Source organism: Bos taurus, chromosome Y, assembly GCF_002263795.3.
Source record: "Bos taurus isolate L1 Dominette 01449 registration number 42190680 breed Hereford chromosome Y, ARS-UCD2.0, whole genome shotgun sequence".
Taxonomy (NCBI): Eukaryota; Metazoa; Chordata; class Mammalia; order Artiodactyla; family Bovidae; genus Bos; species Bos taurus.
The window spans coordinates 31,503,558-31,528,629 of record NC_082638.1 but is presented as its reverse complement, the minus strand read 5'-3'; the positions used below and the strand labels follow the sequence as shown (position 1 = coordinate 31,528,629).

At 38.4% G+C, this 25,072-nt stretch overlaps 1 protein-coding gene across 1 annotated transcript; it reads left to right on the top strand.

Moving 5' to 3' along the window:
- Positions 1-1,415: 1,415 nt before the first annotated feature.
- Positions 1,416-2,055, top strand: LOC132344682 (heat shock transcription factor, Y-linked-like). The gene has a single exon (XM_059884322.1). It carries the CDS (start codon positions 1,416-1,418, stop codon positions 2,037-2,039), a length of 624 nt encoding a protein of 207 aa, XP_059740305.1. The 3' UTR covers positions 2,040-2,055.
- The last annotated feature ends 23,017 nt before the right edge of the window (positions 2,056-25,072 follow it).

Genomic DNA, 25,072 nt, shown 5'->3' with positions numbered 1-25,072 from the left:
GAGATTCCTTAAAAAACTGGAAATAGAACTGCCTTATAATCCAGCAGTCCCACTGCTGGGCATACACACTGAGAAAACCAGAATTGAAAGAGACACGTGTACCCCAATGTTCATCGCAGCACTGTTTCTAGTAGCCAGGACATGGAAGCAACCTAGATGTCCATCAGCAGATGAATGAATGAGAAAGCTGTGGTGCATATATACAATGGAGTGTTACTCAGCCATTAAAAAGAATAAATTTCAATCAGTTCTAATGAGGTGGATGAAACTGAAACCTATTATACAGAGTGAAGTAAGCCAGAAAGAAAAACACCAATACAGTATACTAACACATATATATGGAATTTAAAAGATGGTAACAATAACTCTGTATATGAGACAGCAAAAGAGACACTGATGTATAGAACAGTCTTTTGGACTCTTGGGAGAGGTAGAGGGTGAGATGATTTGGTAGAATGACATTGAAGCATGTATAATATCATGTATGAACGAGTCACCAGTTCAGGTTCGATGCACGATACTGGATGTTTGGGGCTGGTGTGCTGGGACGATCCAGAGGGATGGTATGGGGAGGGAGGAGGGAGGAGGTTTCAGGATGGGGAACACATGTATACCTGTGGCGGATTCATGTTGATGTATGGCAAAACCAGGACAATATTGTAAAGTTAAAAAATCAAATAAAAAATAATAAAATAAAATACACACAAAACAATAAAAAAAAGTAATTTTAAACAGTGAGGCTAGAAAAGACAGAATCTAAGGATAATAATCAAGTGATAGAGAATAATAATGATTTAGCCATTAGTCAAATTCAAGGGTCTTTAGTTCCTCCTCAAGGGCCATCAATAACATCCTGAGCATTATCCTATGAACAGTTTTAGAGATGCCAAAGCCCCAGCCAGCCTGAAAGTTAAGTACAGAGACCACAGAGTAGTTGAAACCAGACAGTTAAAAGATTTTATTGCAGAGGCCAGTAGACCAATTTTGCTTGGGTAACAGTACTGAATATGAAAAATGTGTGTATAGAAGGGTGATAAATCACTTGTATTTCAGAAACCAAGTAGATTTATTGATGTGATTTTTCTGTGTAAAAATTCTTTAGGAATGAGATTTTGCATGCTTCATGGTTTTGGTTACTATTTCTGTAAGCAGGCTGTATTTTTAAGTTGATGCTGAAGTAAAGCCTAGCTGAACATCACCTTTCAATGGCTAGGAGACCAGTGATTTTGTGATGTCACAGCTACCCTTTGATTGCTAGGAGACAAGTGATTTTGTGATGTCACAGCCTTTTGACTTTGAGGACCTCTGCGATGGTCTAGAGAGTTTCTCTCTGTTGGCCAGCCAAGCAATTTTTGAAGTAGTGGTCAGTAAAATCAGACAAATGAGAAAAGGATCTGAAGAAAGATTTCTCTGAGATGGCACATATACCTTCAGAAATTCAAGATGGGCCTCCTAAGGATGAATCAACTGATTCAGAAACCTCCATTAGATCTTTGTATGATTATACACTTACTAGGGACTCAGTTTTGAGATCTATGATTGAAGAATATGCTTTTCAGGCTTTGTCTGAGGATCTTGTGATAAAAAGGCCATGCTACAAATATTCTGTATCTGAAACAGATGAGGTGACTAATTTTCTTTCACTCACCTTTCCACAAAAACTTTGGAATATAGTTGAAAGTGATCAGTTTGAATCTATTTGGTGGGATGAGAGAGGCACATGTATAGTGATCCACGAAGAACTCTTTAAGAAAGAAGTCTTGGAAAGAAAGGCACCTTTCAGAATATTTGAAACCAAGAGTATGAAGAGTTTAATTCGACAGCTTAACCTTTATGGATTTAGTAAAAAGCGACAAACTTTTCAAAGATCTGCTTCACTACCTGTCTTTCTGGAAGAAGAAAACAACATCTCTCTTTTGAGTAAGGTATTCCAACATTTTCACTTATTGGCAATACGTAAGATGAAATCATGTGACCTAGAAAGCGCATTTACATATGTAGCTAAAACCGAATTTAAACTTGAGCTAACAAATCGTTAAAAAGTTTTATTTTTTGAAGTTGAGAACAGCTGGATATGTTAAAATATTGGATGTTTGACAAACTTTCCTAGCACTGTGAAACCAGATATAAGTCCTGAAGCAACTTAAAGTGGTATTTACTGTATATATAAAATATATTTTTCATTGAGGATCATATTCTTTCTAACATGTTACCTGTTAAACTACTAATGGAGGTGTTTTATTTGATGCTATTTAGTTGGTTTCATTAAAGGAATACATTTTTATAACTTAGCTTTGCTTGTCAGTTTTACCTTGGTTTATAAAGAAACTAAATAATGTAATCCTTTGATTTTAGTTACAGACCTACTATAATCCAAATTTCAAAAGAGGTCATCCTCAACTTTTATTAAGAGTGCAAAGAAGAGAAAGAAGAGTTGGGATTAATAATGTGTCTCAAATATCTTCATTAGTGCAAGATAACAAGAAGCATGTTAAAGCAAGTGTCAACGAAGATGATCGTAACTCTGAATTTATTCCAGAAATTAGTAGAGAGAGCGCATTTTCAGCCTGCACAAGTTTACCTGTGCCTTTCATACAAAAGCCTCATACCATCCAGATTGTCACTAATACAAATGCCCTATCTCCATGTGACTTACCTAACCACCCATCACCAATATTGGTTAGACAAACAGAACAGATTTTGGTAAATCAACCTGCTGTTTTAAAAAAGTTGAGCATTTTTAATTGGCATTCACATAGCAGCTACACTCAAGTAAATGGCCCCATTGAGGACTTTGCTACTACAACTACATCTACTTCTCAGAACCACATTGTATCCCCATTACAGAGCACTTATTCTGGACTGATGGTGGAGCCTTCTAAATTTCCAGTCAGGCATAGCGATATGTCAGGCCATGACAATCCTTTTCCTAACCTGCAAGAGACAGGCAACTCGTGGTTCTCAGTGCCAACAAGCACTTACACATCTGCTTCCTCTCTTTCAAGTCAACTCATCAACAATCACCATTATATGGAAACCATGCTAATTAAAACTGACCTACCAAATACGTGTCAGATTATGGAGCCTAAGGAAGATTGAACGTTACTTTGGGAGATGTCAACAAATACCTACCATTCCTGTATTTGAACAATAAATTTACATGTTCATCTTCATAGTTTCATTTTCAATTTTTAAACAAAGAAGAGAAAATGAGGCTTTAGTTCATTGGTTTACTATTTTACTGCATGGTATTCCAAACGCTTCAGTTCAAGAAAGCATTCGTTATGCATCCTAGGTAAATGACACCTGATATAATATTTGTAAGCAAGAAAATGAGAAGCAAGGGAAAAGAGGTAATGGATGTAAAGTGATTTCTGAAATCATCCCTGCTGAAATGAAGGGGTGTCTAAATTAGGATGGTATGGGTGAAGAAAGAGATGCAAATAAAATTAGATAAATAAAAATACACAGTATGATCTTCAGCACATTCACATATTATATTCTATTAGGTACTGGTAGAGTCTTAAAGATTAGACAGCAGATTGTTTTCATTATAGAAATTAATTTTGTCCCTGAAAATATAGATATTGTAGTACATCCAAAATCATGATCACAATTATACCATCACTGTGATAGAAAAGATAGCATGATATAATCAGTGACTGGCCCATGGTCAGCACAAGTTATGTACTTTACAAGTGGTATTCTATAGGGTCATTTTTGCGCTGCTGTCCTTAAGCCATGTCTCTATTTCCTGACACCAAGATTCCACCCTATAATTTCAAATGCATGTTTAGATGTTGCTTATCTGTCCCCATAGAGACAGAATAAATTCCTGGTCATTACTGCAGCACATCAGCATGGTTACAAAGTTCTTGGAAGACATGATATCTGTTTTCCTTAGTCATTTCATTATCTTTCTCTTCTGAAGCTACAATCACAAATTATTTTCAGTCATGCTAAGCCCTCGGAGAGGGCAATGACACCACGCTCCAGTACTCTTGCCTGGAAAATCCTATGGTCAGAGGAGCCAGGTAGGCTGCAGTCCATGGGGTCGCTAAGAGTCAGACACGACTCAGCGACTTCACTTTCACTTTTCACTTTCATGCATTGGAGAAGAAAATGGCAACCCACTCCAGTGTTCTTGCCTGGAGAATCCCAGGGATGTGGGGGCCTGTTGGGCTGCCGTCTATGGGGTCGCCTAGAGTCAAACACAACTGAAGTGACTTACCTAACCTTACCTTACCTTATGCTAAGCCCCTTCTAACAACTTTGTCTCAACTATTTCTTGCGGTTGGAAGGAACTACTGTTTGCCCTCCTACGAAGGAGAGTACAGATATCTTCAATGTGTTTTGGGTCTACCCTCTTTATGTATCTTTCACAACAGCTGAAACATAGAGCCTGAAAATGACACATTTTAAGTGCTTACTGAATTATCAATAAAGAAATGTAATAACCAATCAAATGCTCTACACATTACTCAACAACATTCTATAACCTGCACTACTATCATAATTCACCTTTCCTATTGACTGAGAAAATTTTCCAAGTTGATAAATATTTATTTTATTTACATGGATGTAAGAATTCTCAGGAGGCATGTATTCCGATGTTTGGAAGAATATTCCACGTTTTGATGTGACTTTTTGTGTGTGTGTCGTTTTGTTGTGTCAGTCAAAGTCTTTGGCATAGTCAAATAAGAGTAGCTGCTTTCCTGGAGTTCTCTTGCCTTTTGGAGGACCCAACGGGTGTTGACAATTGAATCTCGGGTTCCTCTGCCCTTTATAAATCCAGCTTGAACATCTGGGAGCTCATGGTTCACATTCTGTTGAAGCCTGGCTTGGGGAATTCTGAGCAGTTCTGGGCAAGTGTGTCAGACATGTGCAATTAAGTGGTAGTTTGGACATTCTTTGGATTGCCTTTCTTTGTGGTTGGAATGAAAACTGACCATTTCCAGTCCTCTGGCCACTGCTGAGTCTCCCAAATTTGCTGGCATATGGAGGGCAGCACATTCATATCATCATCTTTTAGAATTTGAAATATCTCAACTGAATTCCATCACCTCCACAAGCTTTGTTTGTCGTTATGCTTCCTAAGTCCCACTAGACTTCACATTCCAGGACATCGGGTCCTCAGGTGAACGATCACACCATCGTGCTTAACTGGGTCATGAAGATCTTTTGTGCACATTTCATCCATGTATTCTTCCCACCTCTTCTTAATAGTTTCTGTTTTGGCTACATCCATACCATTTCTGTCCTTTATTGTGCCCATGATTGCATGACATTTTCCCTTGGTATCTGTGATTTTCTTGAAGAGATCAGTAGACTTTCCAGTTCTATTGATTTGCTTTATTTATTGACATTGATAACTGAGGGTGGTTTTACCTCTCCTTGCAATTCTTTGGGGATCTTCATCCAAATGTGTATAATTTTCTTTTCTTTTCTTTTTATGTGCAATCCAGATTTATTATTATATAAATACAGATTGAGAGGAAGCAGTTAACATTTATTTTCTATTTGAACACATGTTCCAAATTGATTAAAACAATGAATCAAAATATTTTGCATTTTAAAATAAAATAAAAACATTTATAGGTGTTGCAAAATTGTCCTTTAACATGGCTGGCAGGAAGAATGATGAAAACATTCCAGAAATAGTGTCAATAGTTACACAACACTGTGAATGTTCATTTTTCCCTCTAAGGTTTGCTTTATTTTATTTTATTTTTTAATTTTACAATATCATATTAGTTTTGCCATATATCAAAATGAATCTTCCACAGGTATACATGTGTTCCCCATCCTGAAACCTCCTCCCTCCTCCATCCCCATACCATCCCTCTGGGTCATCCCAGTGCACCAGCCCCAAGCATCCAGTATTGTGCATGGAACCTGGACTGGTGACTCATTTCATATATGATATTATACATGTTTCAATGCCATTCTCCCAAATCATCCCACCCTCTCCCTCTCCCACAGAGTCCAAAAGACAGTTATATACATCTGTGTCTCTTTTGCTGTCTCCTCTCAGTGAACTCCGGGAATTGGTGGTGGACAGAGAGGCCTGCCATGCTACAATTCATGGGGCCACAAAGAGTCGGACACGACTGAGTGACTGATCTGATCTGATCTGATACAGGGTTATTGTTTTCTTTTTCCCCTTTTTGTTTAGCTTCGCTCCTCTTCTCAGCTCTTTGTGAGGCCTCGTAACTTTACCATTTTTCATTTCTTTTTCATGTGGATGGTCTTGATCACTTTTTCCTATACGATATCACTAACCTCCATCCATAGGTCTTCAGGCACTCATCTGTCAGATAGAATCCCCTGCATCTATTTATCAATTCCACTGTCTAATCATAAGGGTTTTGATTTTACATGTGTAAAATATATTATTCCCTATTTCTTATAGGGAAATCTTCACCCAGATTTTTATCAAAGAAATACAGAAAACTCTATATGGTATTCAGGATATACATGAAATATAGCTGTTTGATGTTTGCGGTTTAGCTCAGATCTTAATTTCTGAATGACGGGAAATTCTCTTTCATGTGTACAAATCTGGAAAATGTTTCACATGTGAACAATTGAGAATTTATATTTCATATGAGAACATTTCTCCCCAGATTGTCAAATGGGAAATACACAGAATTCCGAATCTCATATCAGAATACCTTCCAAACATTCTTGATGAAAAGATAGAGAATTTCAGAGCCCAAGCATGAAAATCTGTGGGAAAATTCTATATTTCCTGTAGGAAAATTAACACAGGTTTTTCAAATGTGAAATAGACAGTATTCAATATTTCATGAAGGAAAGACCTCACAAATATTTTCAAATGACAAATATGAAAAAATTCATGTTTCATGTGACCATGTGTGGATATGTGAAACAGACATTTTTGTATTTCCTGTCAAAGAATCTGCATCCATATTTTCATAACTCTAATGTAAAAAAATTCCACATTTTCTGCAGAATATTTCGTGTCCGTACATTCATGTATGATGTACAGAGAATTCGTACTTTATGTTGGAAAATCTTTCTCCAGATTTGTATATGTGAATAATGGAGAATTTCATGTTTCACACCCTGAAATCTTTATCTAGGTTTTCATATGTGAAACTGAGAATTTCATCTTTTATGTAGGACTATCTCATTTCAGATGTCTATATTTGAAACAGATAATACTTTCATCAAGAGGCACCTTAATTATTATATTTCTTCTGTCATTTTGGTGTTGTCACTGGGATAACTAAGGTTATTCATATCTCCCACATAAATTCGGTTTCTAACTTGAGATTCATCTAGATTTTTATTTTTTCATGGTGTTCTCTGCACAGAAGTTAAATAATCAGGACAACAATATATAGCTTTGACTTGTTCCTTTCCCAATTTTGAATTAGTTCATTGTCCCCTGTCCAATTCTAACTGCTGCACCTTTACTAGCATACACGATTCCCAGGAGACATATAAGGTATTCTTGTATTCTTATCTCTAAGAATTTTACAAAATTATGTTTCTTTCTTTCTTTATTTCTTTTTTTTGGTTTGTGTGTGATCCACAGTGTCCAAGTCATTAGCAGAGACAGTTAAGCAGATATAGATGATTGTATGCTATCTCCTTGCTTATTCTGTGATACAAACATCAATTCATGTGTACCTCTTATAATTAAATAACTAACTACACATTCCTGTTTTGTTTTGTTTTTTTTTTTTCAATTTTATTTTTTGGTCATTGCTGTCGTTTTCTCTCTTTTTTCAAGTAGTCAAGTACCAACTGGTAATTTCCTATGAACTTGCCGTCTTATTATACAATAATTAAATTATGCCCATGGAAGTCTCACCTTTGATATCTACTGAATGGAATTGCGCTTTGAGATCTGAAGTTAGACATTTGTACGCTGGGAAAATGTCAGGAACGTTCAAAAAATAGCTAGAGATATTCAAGTGCTGCCTTTTTGAGCCCAATTTTGCTATTATATTTTATGCGGAAAGTTCTGCATTTCTTCATGCTGATGACAATTCCTCATTAAGAGAAATTTCCAAGGGGGAAAGAAAAAAAGACAACACAATATGCTTGATTGCATATTGAAAGTCAAAGTAGTACCAGTTACGTGTGTACGTAAGCAATGTCCCATCAAACAGATTGATTCATGGCAACTAATGTTTCATGTTTTTCTGTCAAGGAAAAAATAATAATTGAGCTTTCCAGGAAAAACTGTGAAGTTCCAAGAAGGCAGAAATGTAGGCAGATGTGAAATGCAACTCTCTCAATAAATGGATCACAAATAATACTTCTGCAAGGGCAATAGTTCTCCCACAGCATCAAATAGCAGAATGCCCTGCTCACCAGAGTGTCCCATGTGGGTTCCAGACATACCTGAGTGAAAAGGAATTAAGAAGGGATTTAGAGGGATCCTGGGAGAGGACTGCTGTTGACTATGTGGAAATGGCCTGACGGAGCAGGTACAAGTCGTTGTGTAGCAGGGAATACCTTTTGAGAATTCCCAAACTGCCAAAGCGACTGTACTGTGTCACACTCAGGAGGCAGAGATACCTTGGTAGCGCCTCACCTTCCCACCTGTTAACACCTACTATAAGGCAATAGAGAAAGACCAGCAGAAGTACCACTCATGCTCCTGCAAACACAGGCTAGAAAAGGATCCCATTCAGGCAAAACCTCTTCTGCCTATGGCTGCTGGCTCCTATTCATAACTAGCACCACCATGTTTCCAGAATTCCAAGCAGCTGTACCTTAACCTTCTGTGCTCATCATGGCAGACCCCAGTGCACCACAAGTGTCTCAAGTCAGACACATTTGGTGACCACATGTGAGGAAGGATGAAATTTACACCTGAGGCCCAGGGACAGAGCCATTAAGAAAGAGGATTATGAATCTTCCATCCAGTTGTGCATGCTGCAGATTAAATACACAGGATTAATGATGCAGACCCTGTGTCTACGGATTACATCCAAAGCTGAGAAGAGGTAAAAAAAAAAAAAAAAATGCCCAGGCTCAGGCAGCTATAAGAACGCACAGGAATTATAGCAGTTTTGAGTCTGAGGTGCCCTTAGAGATATCCAGAATCCAGTTCTCTCCATCTTTGGAGAACTTCCCAAAGAGGTGTAATTGTCCTCTGGCCCATGTTGAGCACTAGGACACTCACAGATGAGACACAAGGAAATATGTATTATTCTTTTGATGCATTGAATTGTTGTGTTGTTTGTGCACTATTTTTCTCAGTTGTATGTTTCTTTGTTACTACACATTGATTTGATCTTGAAGATTATTTCAACTATATTTTTATTTTTTGTATAGCTATTTCTACTTTTACTTTGGTTTCCTATTTTCTGTGCCTTTAATTGCTGTTGCATCACTTCATTCTTTAACATGGGTATGCATTTCTATATTAACTGTGGTTTCCTGTTATTCTGTGGGGGCTGTCCTGCTCTTCTTGTCAGATTTGCTTTCTTTATTTTTCAGTTGGCACTCTACTCTGGTGGTGTTTTTTGCCTTGAGATTTACTTGATTGGCTCTCATTATGAATCTGTTGTCTTCTCTGTAGTGTTTATTGCTTGTGGCACCTTTTACTTATTTATTTACCATTTATCTATGTTACTTTTTTAATCTCCTCAATCTATCACTATGGTATTGTAGTTCTCTGGGCATAAGTTGGGCCTGATATTTTCTGCTGTCATCATCTGAGAGGGTAACAGGCAGGAAGGCTGGGGTCTCCAAATGAAGGATTTGGCCTGAAAGTATCAGACATTTTTATCTCTCTTAAGTAGCAGGAGGAAACAAACTAGCAATATTTTTTTTTTCTGTCTTTATACAAATTTAAAAGGAGGTTTCTCTTAAAATGTTATATTGCCAGAATGACACCTGGTTTCATCTGAAGTTAACTATTCTCAAACCTTGAGATAACCAATGCATTTTTCTTATGGAAATGTTTGTCTTAAACTATGCTAATGTACTATGCTTTTACCCCAAACTCTGTTCTTAAGTCAGTTCCTCCTAATGGCTCAGAACCTACTTGACAAACCAGTATGTCATACTCAGATAGTATTTCCCTAATCTATGTAAATGAATCATTTGTATGGTAATCTATCCTTCTTCAAGACAATCATTTTATGGCCCGGGATGAATCATCTGATGCCAAGATTATCCCAAAATGCATCTTATGTGTGAGGGGGCCTGGTACCACTCTGAGTTTTAAAACATTCCTTTCTTTCATTAACAGACTACTAGTGACTATATAATATCCAGCTGAAGACTAGCAGGAGGGTACTCTTTCTGCCCCATTCTGATGCCTATATGAGAAGTTTTCTCTATCTCATTGATATTTTAATAAAATTTTATTATACAAAGCTCTGAGTGATCCAGCCTTATCTCTGGCCCCAGATTGAATTCCTCTCCTCTGGAGGCCAAGAATCCCAGCTCTTTGCATTCCATTACAACCTTTCACACTGAGACCAGGATCATGGGACACTAGAGAATTCCTGTCTACACTGATTATTAACTGGTGACAGTCTCGTTGAAGGCCTCTTTCTTAATCTCAGATGTACTGCACCCAACTGCCTACACAACCCAGGGCTGATGCCTCACACTACACAACAAGCAAGACAGAAAAACGCAACCAATCTTCAGCAAATAGACTGCCTAATGTCAGACTAATTCTATAGACATCTACAAATGACATGAACAGATATGGTATCACCATTAGAGACGGAAGACTCAACTGCAGATTCAAGAACATAGTTGTCAGTCTCTCCAACTGCAAAGCCCACACTAGACACTCAACTAATTTTATCAACTTGGAGTGGAGACGAGGAGCAATAACTATTACGCAGAGGTTTGGGAAGAAATGATGAGGAACGCAGTAGGGAAATGTGAAGCCAGAGAAATATGTTGTAGGCAAAGGAATGTGGTAAAAACTCAAAACATAATGAAAGAAAAAGTAGGCAGGCTCCTTGAAAATAACTTGGATGTTGTGGTAGTAAAGGTGATAAAACATTCTAGAAACGGAATGGGGAAAAGACGATAAACATTTCTATAGGGACTAGAAAAATGAATAAGTAACAGACAATCAACAACACACACACACAAAAAGACTTTGGCCTCCTATATGCTAATACACACTGTTGTACAGCAGAAGCCAACACAACACTGGAAAGAAACTATCCTCCAATTTAGAAATAAAGTTTAAAATGAAACACAAGTGTTCAAAGGCACACAAGACCAGACAAAGTAAATTGATACGTATAGTACATTTCACTGAAGCAGAGCAGAATACACATTTTTTCTTAAGTGAAAATAAAATATCTTCAAGATATATCACAAAATGGATCTCAAATCAAGCCTTGATAAATTTGAGATAGTGGTAATGGTATTAATCTTTTTTTTTTTTTTTAACCACAATGTTTTGATTTACATAGCAGAATTTGCAGGTGAGGACTGTGAGAAACATGAATCCATGTAGATGAATAAATACACCTGTACATGGCCAAGAGATCACTCATGAAATGTGAGAGAAAATGAAAGAAAAATCTTAGAAGAAAATAATATTTAAAACATGATTATCCAAAAGTTATGGAGCATGCTAAAGCAGTAAAAGAGTGAAGTTGATAAATTCTACACATCTCAAGTAATCAACATAACCTACAATCTAAAGCATTTAGAGAAAGAAGAAAAATCAGGCAAAATTCCCCAAAGTGAATAGAAGGGGAAAAAATGATAAAAATCAAAGCAGAAATTTAAAAAAAAGAAATGATAAAAACAATAGCCAAAATCAGTATCACTAAAAAGGGTCTCTTGGAGAGGAGAAGTAAAATAGACAAATCATGATACAGACTTATCAAGACAAAGAGGACAACAAATCCATCAATTTGACATGACAAAGATGACATTATGACTGATATAACAGAAATAACAAAGAGTCATAAGGGACTACAGCAAACAACTATAAGTCAATAAAATTTAGAATTTGAGCCATGGACAAATACTAAGAAATTCAGCTAAATTTTTTTTAGCTGAAAAAAAAAAAAAAACCAGAAAATATGAACAGAGCAATTACAAGCACTAAGATTGAAACTGTGATGAAAAAATTTCCAGTTGGCAAACTTAAACTCCAGAAAGCTTCACAGGGAAATTTTATGAACCAGTCAGAGAACTGCTGGCACATGCACTTCTGAAACGCTTCCAAAACTCTAGAGTGGAAGGAAAATCCAGAAGTCATCTTACAAGTTCACCATCACCCTGATATCAACCCCGAGATAACACAGAAAAAGAAAGTTAGAGACTAATATCTCATAGATGAACAGAGGCAAACATCCTTACCAAAATATGAGCAAAAAATTCCACCAATACCGTAAAAGGATTGGACACCATAATTAAGTGTGGGGTTTATTCAAGATATGGAAACATTCTTCAATAGTTGCATATCAATGTATAGTCAAGGTTTAAAACCATATGATTACCTCAATAGTTGGTGAAAGTTTTTGAAATAATTCAACAAGTGTTTGTGATAGAAGCTCTTCAAAAACTGAACATAGAAAAAACGACCTCAACTTAACAAAGGCACACAGATCAAAAGTACAACAACATATCACCTCACACCATTCCAAATGGCCATCATTTAAAGAAAACACAACAACAGGGGAATGCCCTGTTGGTCAGTGGCTAAGACACCATGATCCCTATGCAGGGGTCCCAGGTTTGATCCCTGGTCATGGAATTGAATTCCACACAGAGCGATTGAGGTTTGTGGCAACCAAATAAAGAAGTAATAAATATATGTGTGTGCATATTAATGCATTTAAGTGGAATCCAGAAAACAGATGCTGAGTAAACCATTTGGAGTGTAGGAAGAGATGCAGTCATGGAAAACAGACTTGTGGACACAGTGCAGGAAGGACATACCAAGTATGTAGTAGATAGCTATTGCTATGCAGTGCTCTAGTGGAATTGGTTTTGGAGTAGGAGAGGAGGCCCAAGTGGGAGATCGGAGGACTGCTCAAAAGGGAGGCTCACCTGTATTTACTAATAACTGATTTATTTTGCTGGGCAGCAGACTCTAACACAACATTGTAAGGAAAGAAAATCAGTCTTTGTCTAATTTGTGCTAGTGACAAGTAAAGCATCACTGCATGTCAATTAAAATGTGTACCCAGGATGGCTTTAGTATGTATAGGCAAAGAAAAAGCAAAAAAAAAAAAAAAAAGACAAACTTAAATGCAGAGCTATGTTGGGCAGAATAAATTCAGACTCTATACTTGTGTCCCTTCACTTCCCTAATTTTCCATTGTTTCCAAAAGTAAAGAACGGCTTTCTAAAAGTAAAGTAAACATATATGGTTATATATTTTCATAAACTGATGTCACCGGTTTATGAAACCATGAATCCCCTCAAGTTTAATTTTATTTTTTAAATTTAATTTTATTTTTTAACTTTACAATATTGTATTGGCTTTGCCATATATCAAAATGAATCCACCACAGGTATACATGTATTCCCCATCCTGAACCCTCCTCCCACCTCCCTCCCCATACCATCCCTCTGGGTCGTCCCAGTGCACCAGCCCCAAGTAATACCTGACCTTTGACTTTCAAAACTTTGGGAAGTAGGAATTAGTAAACATAAGTTAACAGTGAGGTGCTGCACAAGAATCCCTTATATTGCAGTTCTAGAATGTGTGCTACCTAATGGGAAAAATGCATAGCTCAAAAGTGGAGAATTATGTTTTCTTCATCAAGCCTTTCATTCTAAGAAGGATTTAATCATGAGAAGCGACTTCTCAAGTATCGCAAAAAGACTGCTCTAACGAAGGATAGGAGGATCCAAGTTTTACAGAAATTTTGGTACAATGATCAGGTATGGAGAATGTCTGAATATTATGGTTAACGAAAGAAAAACTGGACACCTCAAGTGAATGGATTTAAATATTTTCTACCTATGGTAGATGCAAGAATCTGGGCTCCTTGAAATAATTCCTTTGATAATCACCTTAACTAGGGCTAGTATCTATTCTTTCTGTCTCAAGTCAGTTCTTCAGGCCACGCCAGCTTCAAGTGCAGTAACTAAGGACTTGATAGTGGGCAAACTGATTTCATCAAGAGTTCCCCCAGGTTTTACGTTTATGGATAGATTCAAGGGCTTATGACTTGATGCCTGCAGCATCATTTGTTTACTGATATGGCTGGCAAATTTCTTGGTTCACAGTGTGCTCTATTCTCTACAACCTCAGAAAGATACTGTCTCTAGAAAGATTCTTACACTCTCAAAGAAGTTGACTGTGGGCTTCTGCCTGAATAGGACATTAGTTCAGTTCAGTTCAATTCAGTTGCTCAGTCATGTCCAACTCTTTGCGACCCCATGAATCGCAGCACGCCAGGCCTCCCTGTCCATCACCATCTCTCACGTTCATCGAGTCGGTGATGCCATCCATCCATCTTATCATCTGTCACCCCATTCTCCTCCTGCCTCCAATCCCTCCCAGCATCAGAGTCAGAGGACCTAAAGTAATGTGAAAATACCTAATACAGGTTTAGTATAAATCCCCAAAAGACAGGAGACTGAAAGCAAACTATAAATCTGAGGAACATGACCCAAAACACTTCAAGATCAAAGAAGGGTTAAAAAAAAAAAAATATATATATATATATATATATATATATTTAAAATTATGTACCTACACTGATATGTTCAAATAGGCATATAAACACATACTGTGTGTGTGTGTGTGTGTGTGTGTGTGTGTATGTCATATTTTCAATTGTACCTGAACTGTCTTTGAAATATTCTCAAAAATATGCTTCACATTAAGGCATAAAACAAGTCTTAGTATTTTACATAATACCAAGTATATTCTCTGAAAACCAAGATGTGAAACTAAAATTTAAAAATGGGATATGTGTTTGCAAATTTGTCAATGTATGAAAAATTATACAAGATATTCCTAAAGAACCAATATTTCAAAGGGTAAGTCACAAGGGAAATTATATAATTCTCTGACATGAATGTAAGTGAAACCACTTTTAGCAAATCATTAGATCCTGCAAAAGGACATACCTGCAGTTATATACCTCCTGCAAAATATATACTGCTACCTGTAGACAGCAAAATTATATACCCAAACTTTCAACATATACATATGCATGTATATGTGTAGCCATATATAAGCTAATGGTTGCCCAGGTAGTATTAGTACTAAGGAACCTGTCTTCTAACATAGAGGTCATAAGACAGGCAGGTTCAATCTGAGTTGGGAAGATCTCCTGGAACTAAGGATGGCAACCCATTCCTACTTTTTCACCTTGAGAATCCCATGCATTGAGGATACATTATGGTGACAGTCTGTGTGATACAGAGTGTCAGACAGGAATGTAGTGACGTAACACATGAAATATCACTTGAACGGGTATGTATGTATGTATTACACTTGTTCCTTTCATATATTACCAATGACATGCTCAACAACAACAACAACAACAAAACAGTTAATTTACTCATTTCATTTCAGTCACAGGCCCGTGTCCGAATCTTTGTCACCCCATGAATCACACCACACCAGGCCTCCCTGTCCATTACTAACTCCTGGAGTTCAGGCAAACATAAGTTCATCGAGACGATGATGCCATCCAGCCATCTCTTCCTCTGTCATTCCCTTCTCCTCCTGATCCAAATCCCTCCCATCATCAGAGATTTTTATGTGTCAACTCTACACGTGAGGTGGCCAAAATACTGGAATTTCAGCTTTAGCATCAGTCTTTCCAAAGAACACCCAAGACTGGTCTCCTTAAGGATGGACTGGTGGGATCTGCTTGCAGTCCAAGGGACTCTCAAGAGTCTCCTCCAACACCACAGTTCAAAAGCATCAATTTTTTGGTACTCAGCTTTCTTCACAGTCCAACTCTCATATCAATATATGACCACTGGAAAAAACATAGCCTTGACTAGATGGATTTTCGTTGGCAAAGTAATGTCTCTGCTTTTTAAAATGAGATCTAAGTTGGACATAACTTTCCCTCCAAGGAGTAAATGTCTTTTAATTTCATGGCTACAATCACCATCTGCAGTGATTCTGGAGCTCCAAAAATAAAGCCTGACATAGTTTCCACTGTTTCCCCATCTATTTCCCATGATGTGATGGGACCAGATGCCATGATCTTCGTTGCAGAATATTGTGCTTTAAGCCCAGTTTTTCACTTTCCTCTTTCACTTTCATCAAGAGGCTTGACACTTCCTCTTCATTTTCTGCCATAAGTGTGGTATTATCTGCATATCTGAGGTTATTGACATTTCTCCTGGCAATCTGGACTCCAGCTTCTGCTTCTTCCAGCCTAGAGTTTCTCATGATGTACTCTGCATTCATGTCAAATAAGCAGGGTGGCAATATACAACCTTGACATCCTCCTCTTTCTATTTGGAACCCACCTGTTGTTCCATGTCCATTTCTAATTGTTGCTTCCTGACTTGCATATAGGTTTCTCCAGAGGCAGGCCAGGTGGTCTGGTATTTCCATCTCTTTCAGAATCTTCCACAGTTTCTAGTGATCCACACAATTCAAGCTTTGGCATAGTCAATAAAGCAGAAATAGGTGTTTTTTGGTTTGTTTGTTTTTAATTTTCTGGAACGTTCTTGCTTTTTCAATGATGCAAGATTGTTGGCATTTGGATCTCTGGTTCCTCTGCATTTTCTAAAACTAGTTTGAACATCTGGAAGTTCACGGTTCATGTATTAATGAAACCTGGCTTGGAGAATTTTGAGCATTACTTCACTAGAACGTGAGATGAGTGTAATTGTGTGGTAATCTGAGCATTATTGGGCACTGTGTTTCTTTGGGGTTGGAATGAAAACCGATCTTTTTCAGTCCCATGGCCACTGCTATGTTTTCCAATTTGCTGGCATATTGAGTTCAGCACTTTCACAGCATCATCTTTCAGGATGTGTAATAGCTCAGCTAGAATTCCATAACCTCCACTAGCTTTATTCGGAGTGATTCTTTCTATGGCCCATTTGACTTGACATTCCAGGATGTCTGGCTCTAGGTGAGCGATCACACCATCGTTAATATCTGGGTCTTGAAGATCTATTTTGTACAGTTCTAGTCTGTATTCCTGCCACTTGTCTTAATATTTTCTGAGTCTTTTAGGTCCGTAAAATTTCTGTCCTCTATAGAACCCATCTTTGCATGAAATGTTCCTTCAGTATCGCTAATTTTCTTGAGGGGATGGTCTTTCCCATTCTTTTGCTTTCCTCTATTTCTTTGCATTGATCGCTGAGGAAGGCTTTCTTATCTCTCCTTGCTACTCTTGAGAACACTGCATTCAGATGCTTATATCACTCCTTTTCTCCTTTCTTTTTCACTTCTCTTCTTTTCACAGCTATTTTTAAGGCCTCCACAGACACCTATTTTGCTGTTTTGCATTTCTTTTCCATGAGGATAGTCGTGATACCTGTCTCCTGTACAATGTCACAAACCTCTGTCCATAGTTCATCATGCACTCTATCCGATCTAGTCCCTTAAATTTATTTCTCACTTCTACTATATAATCATAAAGGATTGGATTTAGGTCATACCTCAAAAAGTTGACTTACAAGCCAACATTCAGAAAACTAAGATCATGGCATCGGTTTTCATCACTTCATGGGAAATAGATGGGAAAACAGTGGAAACAGAGTCATACTTCATTTGGGGGGGGGGGGGAGGGTGCTGCAAAATCACCGCAGATGGTGATTGCAGCCATGAAATTAAAAGACGCTTACTCCTTGGAAGGAAAGTTATGGCCATCCTCGATAGCATATTCAAAAGCAGAAACATTACTTTGCCAACAAAGGACCGTCTAGTCAAAACTGCGGTTTTTCCAGTAGTTATGTATGGATGTGAGAGCTGTGCTGTGAAGAAAGCTTAGCGCCAAAGAATTGACACTTTTGAACTGTGGCATTGGAGAAGACTCCTGAGAGTACCATAGACTGCAAGGAGTCCAATCAGTCCACTCTAAAGGAGATCAGACCTTGGTGTTCTTTGGAAGGAATGATGCTAAAGCTGAAACTCCAGTAATTTGGCCATCTCATTCGAGAGTTGACTCTGGAAACTACTGAAGCTGAGATAAATTGGGGGCACAAAGAAAAGGGGACGACAGAGGATGAGATGGCTGGATGGCATCACTGACTCAATGGATGTGAGTTTGAGTGAACTCTGGGAGTTTTTGATGGACAGGGAGGCCTGGTGTGCTGCAATCCATGGGGTCACAAAGAGTCGGACATGACTGAGCGACTGAACTGAATGCATGGAAAATTAAACAACACATTCTGAAGGGCTCGATGAGGCGAAGAATAACTCACACGGGAAATGGGAACATATTCTAAGGTGATTTAAAATGAAAACCCAATGTAGAAAGTCATCAGATACAGCAGAAGAAGAACCCATATATATTTAAGGTTACATAAAAAGAAAGCTCTTCAATTCTGGGGAGAAGGTAATGCCTTCTTTAAAAGCTGGAAAAAAAATCTAATTTCACAGAAAGAAGAAAGAGGAAATGAACAAATATTAGTATGGTTTTAAGTTAATAGAAAAAGAATACAGAAAATTGAACATGAAACAAAGATAGTAAAAAGAATATTAGGTAAACTAAAAAACGAAAAGAGCAGATTTAGTTACTGAAATGAGAATGAATAAGATGCCATTGCTACTAAACATACTAAAAAAGGAGGAATTTGGGTATTTACAACAGGAATATCTGTTAATAAATGTCTCAAACTATGTGAAGCAGTCAAATTGCTAGAATAACAGAGTGACTAAAACAATTTTATATACTGGGAAAAAAAAAAAAAAAACAACGAACAGATTAATAAAAAAAAAGAAGAAGAAGTTGAATTGGTTATCCCATTGTTTGTAAATAAGCCCTTAGGACCAGTTTCTTTTAAACCTGTACTATTCAGGTCGGTAGGTGCCCAATATGCTATTGGAGATGAGTGGAGAAAGAACTCCAGAAAGAATGAAGACATGGAGCCAATGCAAAAACAATACCCAGTTGTGCATGTGACTGGTGACAGAAGCAAGGTCCGATGCATCAAAGAGCAATATTGCATAGAAACCTGGAATATGGGGTCCATGAATGAAGGCAAATTGGAAGTTGTTAAACAGGAGATGGCAAGAGTGATCATCGACATTCTAGGAATCAGCAAATTAAAATGGACTGGAATGGGTGAATGTAACTCAGATGACCATGATATCTACTACTGTGGGCAGGAATCCCTTAGAAGAAATGGAGTAGCCATCATGGTCAACAAAAGAGTCCAAAATGCAGTACTTGGATGCAATCTCAAAAACGACAGAATGATTTCTGTTTGTCCAAGGCAAACCATTCAAAATCACAGTAACCCAAGCCTATGCACCAGCCAGAAATGCTGAAGACGCTGAAGTTGAATGGTTCTATGAAGAACCACAAGACCTTTTAGAACTAACAACCGAAAAGAAATTCTTTTCATTATAAGGGACTGGAATGCAAAAGTAGGAAGTCAAGAAACACCTGTGATAACAGGCAAATTTAGCCTTTAATACAGAATAAAGCAGGGAAAAGGCTATCAGAGTTTGGTTTTCCCTACTTTCTTGAATTTAAGTCTGAATTAGGTAATAAGGAGTTCATGATCTGAGCCACAGTCAGCTCCTGATCTTGTTTTTGCTGACTGTATAGAGCTTCTCCATCTCTGACTGGAAAGAATAGAATCAATTTGATTTTGGTGTTGACCATCTGGTGATGTTCATGTTAGAGTCTTCACTTGTGTTGTTGAAAGAGGGTGTTTGCTATGACCAGTGCATTCTCCTGGCCAAACTCTGTTAGCCTAGAAGTAGTTCTAGATATTTTAATTGCTGTTGTTCATTCATTGAGTCATGTCCAACCCTTTGTGACTGTAGCACAGCAGGCCTCCCTCTCTTTCAGTGTTTCCCATAGTTTGCTCAAACACATGTCCATTGAACTGGTGATGCCCTCCAAACATCTCATCCTCTATCAGCACCTTCTCCTCCTGTCCTCAGTCTTTCCCAGTGTCATGGTGTTTTCCAGAGTTGGTTCTTTGAATTAGTTTAGCAAAATCCTCGACTTTCAGCTTCAGTATGAGTGCTTCAGATGTATATCCAGGGTTGGTTTCCTTGTGGATTGATTGGCGGGATCTGTTTGCAGTTCAAGGGACCCCTAAGAGTTTTCTCCAACATCACTGTTTGAAGGCATCAGTTCTCGAGCTCTCAGCCTTCTTTAGATTCCAATTCTCACACCTTTACATGACTAATGGATAAACGATAGGGGTGTGTGACTGAGGAGACCTTTGTTAATAAGCTCGTCTTTCTTCTTTTTAATACAAGGTCAAGGTTTTTCCATCGTTTTTTCTCCAAGAAGAAAGTGTCTCTTCATTTCATGCCTGCAGTCACCATTCACAGTGATTTTGGAGCCCAAGAAAATTAAGTTAATCACTTATTCCATGTTTTCCCCTTCTATTTGCCAAGTCGTGATGGGACCAGACACCTTGTGTTGTTCATTTGACTATTGAGTTCTCAAAGAGGTTTCTACACTCCTCATTCATCCTTAGCAAGACCCTCTTTAGCTCCTCTTCACTTTCTCTTTTTACAGTGTTTCTATCTGTCTGTCTAAGGTTGTTGAAGTTTATCCCAGAAACATTGATTCTAGTTTATTATCCACCCAGCCTGGCCTTTTGAATAGTATAGTCTGCATATATTTCACATAAGAAGACTGATAATATGCAGTCTTGTCACTCACCTTTCCCAGGTTTATACTGATCAATTTTTCCATGTCTTGTTCCAACTCTTACATCTTGAATGGCATACACATTTCTCATGTGACAGGTTAGAAGGTCCATGATTCCTGTCTCTTTCAAACTGTTCACAGTTTACTGTGATATACACAGTCAATGTCTTTAGTGGAGTCACTGAAGCAGAAGTAAATGATTTTCTGAAAGTCCTGGTTCCCTCTAGGATCCAATGAATGTTTCCAAATTGTTCCCTGGTTCATGTATTGTTTCCAAGTCGAGCTTTCCCCTTGAAAGTTCTTAGTTTATGTACTGTTGTAGAATTTTGAGTTTTACCCAGCTAACATGTGAAAGGAGCAACCGTGCATGCTTGTTTGAACATTCTTTGGCCTTACCTACCTTTGGTGTGAATGAAAACTGTCCTTTTCCAAACTCATGTCCACTGATGTGTTTTGCAAATCTGATGACATATGAACTCAGTGTCCCAGTTTCACCATATCATTAAGAGTCTAGCAGTTTCATGTTAATGACTGCTTAAAACTTTTGCCTAAACCATTTGATTTCTCCTTCATATCTGAATAAGATCCGTGTTGGTGTTGGTTTTGGCTTGTTCATAATTTTGAGAATGTTCTACCATGCTCTACTGGCCTGAAGAGTTTCTATTGAAAGTTCAGCTGCTATCTTTATGGGGATCTGACAGTATATTTATGTCTTTACTCTCGCTGCTCTTAATGTTTGTTTTTTTTGTGTTTAAATTTTCAGTGTTTGGTTAAAATATTGTTGTGGGATATTTCACTTTGGGTTCATCCTGTTTGTTGGGACATGCTGTGTTGGGACTCAAGGAGCTATTTCCTTGCCCATTTAATGGAGGTTTTCAACTTTTATCTCTTGAAGAATTTTCTCAAGCACACAAACACCTTTTTTTTTTCTTTTTTCCTTTCCTTTCTTTCTTTTTTCTTTTTTTTTTTTTTGTGGTCTTTTCCATGTGGATATCCTCACAGTATGGCATTTAATACTGTCTAAGAATTATCAGAGCTTTTAATGTTTTCCTTCTCTAAAAAAATATATATTTACACACGCCACTGTGTTTTCTTTATTCCCTCCTTTCTCAGTTCGGTTCAGTTCAGTCAGTTGTGTCTGACCCCATGAATCACAGCATTTTAGGCCTCCCTATCCATCACCAACTCCTGGAGTTCACTCAAACTCATGTCCATCGAGTCAGTGATGCCATCCAGCCATGTCATCCTCTGTTATCACCTACTCCTCCTGCCCCTAATCCCTCCCAGCATCAGAGTCTTTTCCAATGAGTCAACTCTTCGCACGAGGTGGCCAAAGTATTGGAATTTCAGCTTTAGCATCAGTCCTTTCAATGAGCACCCAAGACTGATCTCCTTTAGAATGAACTGGTTGGACCTCATTGCAGTCCAAGGGAGTCTCAAGAGTCATTTGAACACCACAGTTCAAAAACATCGATTTTTTGGTGCTCAGCTTTGTTCACAGCCCAACTCTCACATCCATACATGACCACTTTAAAAACCATAGCCTTGACTAGTCGGATATTTGTTGGCAAAGTAATGTCTCTGCTTTTGAATATGTTATCTAGGTGGTGCACAATTTTCCTTCCAAGGAGTAAGCGTCTTTTAATTTCATGGCTGCAAATCACCAACTGTATTGATTTTGCAGCCCTCCAAAAAATAAAGTCTGACACTGTTTCCACTGTTTCCCCATGTATTTTCCATCTCATTAGAACTGATTATGGATGAAACTGGAACCTATTATACAGAGTGAAGTAAGCCAGAAAGAAAAACACCAATAGAGTATACTAACACATATATATGGAATTTAGAAAGATGGTAACAATAACCCTGTGTACGAGACAGCAAAAGAGACACAGATGTATAGAACAGTCTTTTGGACTCTGTGGGAGAGGGAGTGGGTGGGATGATTTGGGAGAATGGCATTGAAACCTGTATAATATCATGTATGAAACGAGTCGCCAGTCCAGGTTCGATGCATGGTACTGGATGCTTGGGGCTGGTGCACTGGGATGACCCAGAGGGAGGGTAGGGGAGGAAGGAGGGAGGAGGGTTCAGGATGGGGAACTCAGGTATACCTGTGGTGGATTCATTTTGATATTTGGCAAAACTAATACAATATTGTAAAGTTTAAAAAAAATAAATAAAGCTCAACATTCAGAAAACTGAGAAAAAAAATGTACTTTTTAATGGCTGAGTAATACTCCATTGTGTATATGTACCACAGCTTGCTTATCCATTCATCTGCTGATGGGCATCTAGGTTGCTTCCATGTCCTGGCTATTAGAAACAGTGTTGCTATGAACATTGGGGTACACGTGTCTCTTTCAATTCTGGTTTCCTGGGTGTGTATGCCTAGCAGTGGGATTGCTGGATCATAAGGCAGTTCTATTTCCAGCTTTTTAAGGAATCTCCACACTGTTCTCCACAGTGGCTGTACTAGTTTGCATTCCCACCAACAGTGTAAGGGGGTTCCCTTTTCTCTACACCCTCTCCAGCATTTATTGCTTGTAGACTTTTGGATCACAGCCATTCTGACTGGCATGAAATGGTACCTCATTATGGTTTTGATTTGCATTTTTCGGATAATGAGTGATGTTGAGCATCTTTTCATGTGTTTGTTAGCCATTTGTATGTCTTCTTTGGAGAAATGTCTATTTAGTTCTTTGGCCCATTTTTTGATTGGGCCGTTTGTTTTTCTGGAATTAGCTGTAGGAGTTGCTTGTATATTTTTGAGATTAGTTGTTTGTCAGTTGCTTCATTTGCTATTATTTTCTCCCATTCTGAAGGCTGTCTTTTCACCTTGCTTATAGTTTCCTTTGTTGTGCAGAATATTTTAAGTTTAATTAGGCCCCTCAAAATGGATTAAAGATCTAAACGTAAGACCAGAAACTATAAAACTCCTAGAGGAGAACATAGGCAAAACATTCTCCGACATACATCACAGCAGGATCCTCTATGACCCACCTCCCGGAATATTGGAAATAAAAGCAAAAATAAGCAAATGGGACCTTATTAAACTTAAAAGCTTCATTTGGTTTAGATCGCAGTGGTTTTGGTCCCCTTTCTGCAGGCCACAGCATTTTGGATCCAGTTTGTGGTGGAATCTGATCTTTGTGGGTGGGACTGAACCTGTACGTTTTCAAGCTTTAATGTTTGGGATATTGTGTGCCTGTGGTCTGTCAGGTGGTGCTGGATCACTTCTCCATGAAATGCAATGAATTGTCCTGTAATGTGCATTGTGGTGTCTGTGGGTTTGGTACGGCTTCAGGTAGTACCTTTTATAATGTTCATTTTTGTGTTGCTGCTTTGCTGGAGAATAGGTGTGAGTTGTCTTGCACTGAAATTGCTGGTTTCAGCTTGGGGCTTCATTTCCATGTAGGCATGGAACCTTTTGACTTTGCTTCTTTTTTAAAGTTCATTGGTGTCAGGAGTTCAACAATGATCTAAAGCTCTGGATTAACTTCATGGCCTCTGCATTTTGGCGCTGAGTTACAGTCACATTAAGAATTCTGCATCCTCAAAGAGGAGCCAAGATGGCGGAGGAGTAGGACGGGGAGAACACTTTCTCCCCCACAAATTCATCAAAAGAGCAGTTAAACGTCGAGTAAATTCCACAAAACAACTTTTGAATGCCGGCAGAGGACATCAGGCACCCAGAAAAGCAACCCAACTCTTCGAAAGGAGGTAGGAAAAAATATTAAAAACAAAAAAAAAGAGACAAAAGAGGGAGGGACGGAGTTCCGTCCCGGGAAGGGAATCTTAAAAAGAGAGAAGTTTCCAAACATCAGGAAACCTTCTCACAGCCGAATCTGCGCCGAGCTTTGGAAGCACAGAGGGCAATATAACAGGGAGAAAAAATAAATAAACAATTTAAAACTCGCAGATTGCGAGCCCTACGGTAACTCCCCCAGCAGAGAAGCAGCGCAGACGCCTGCATCCACCATTAGCAAACCGGGGCTGGGCAGGGAGGCGCGGTGTGGGCTGCATAGCTGAGAGTAAGAATCTGGCCTGAATACCCTGAGCGCTATCTGAGCGAAATAATTTGGGCTAGCAAACCAGACTGTGGGATACCTACCACGCGAAAAGCCAGCCCTAACCTAAGACCGCCAGGCCCGCGCACGGAACAAAGGACTGAACAGAGATAGCCGGCTGCAGACCTTCCCCCTCCGGTGACAGGCAGCCAGAGCCGGAAGGGGGCAATCGCAGCCCCAGAGAGACATTATCTATAAAATTGTAAGCAGGCTTCTTTGCTAACTAAAACTTCTTGGGGGTCT

Excerpts from the sequence above, each read along its gene's own strand:
- LOC132344682 (XM_059884322.1), top strand. The coding sequence starts at position 1,416 with ATGGCACATATACCTTCAGAAATTCAAGATGGGCCTCCTAAGGATGAA.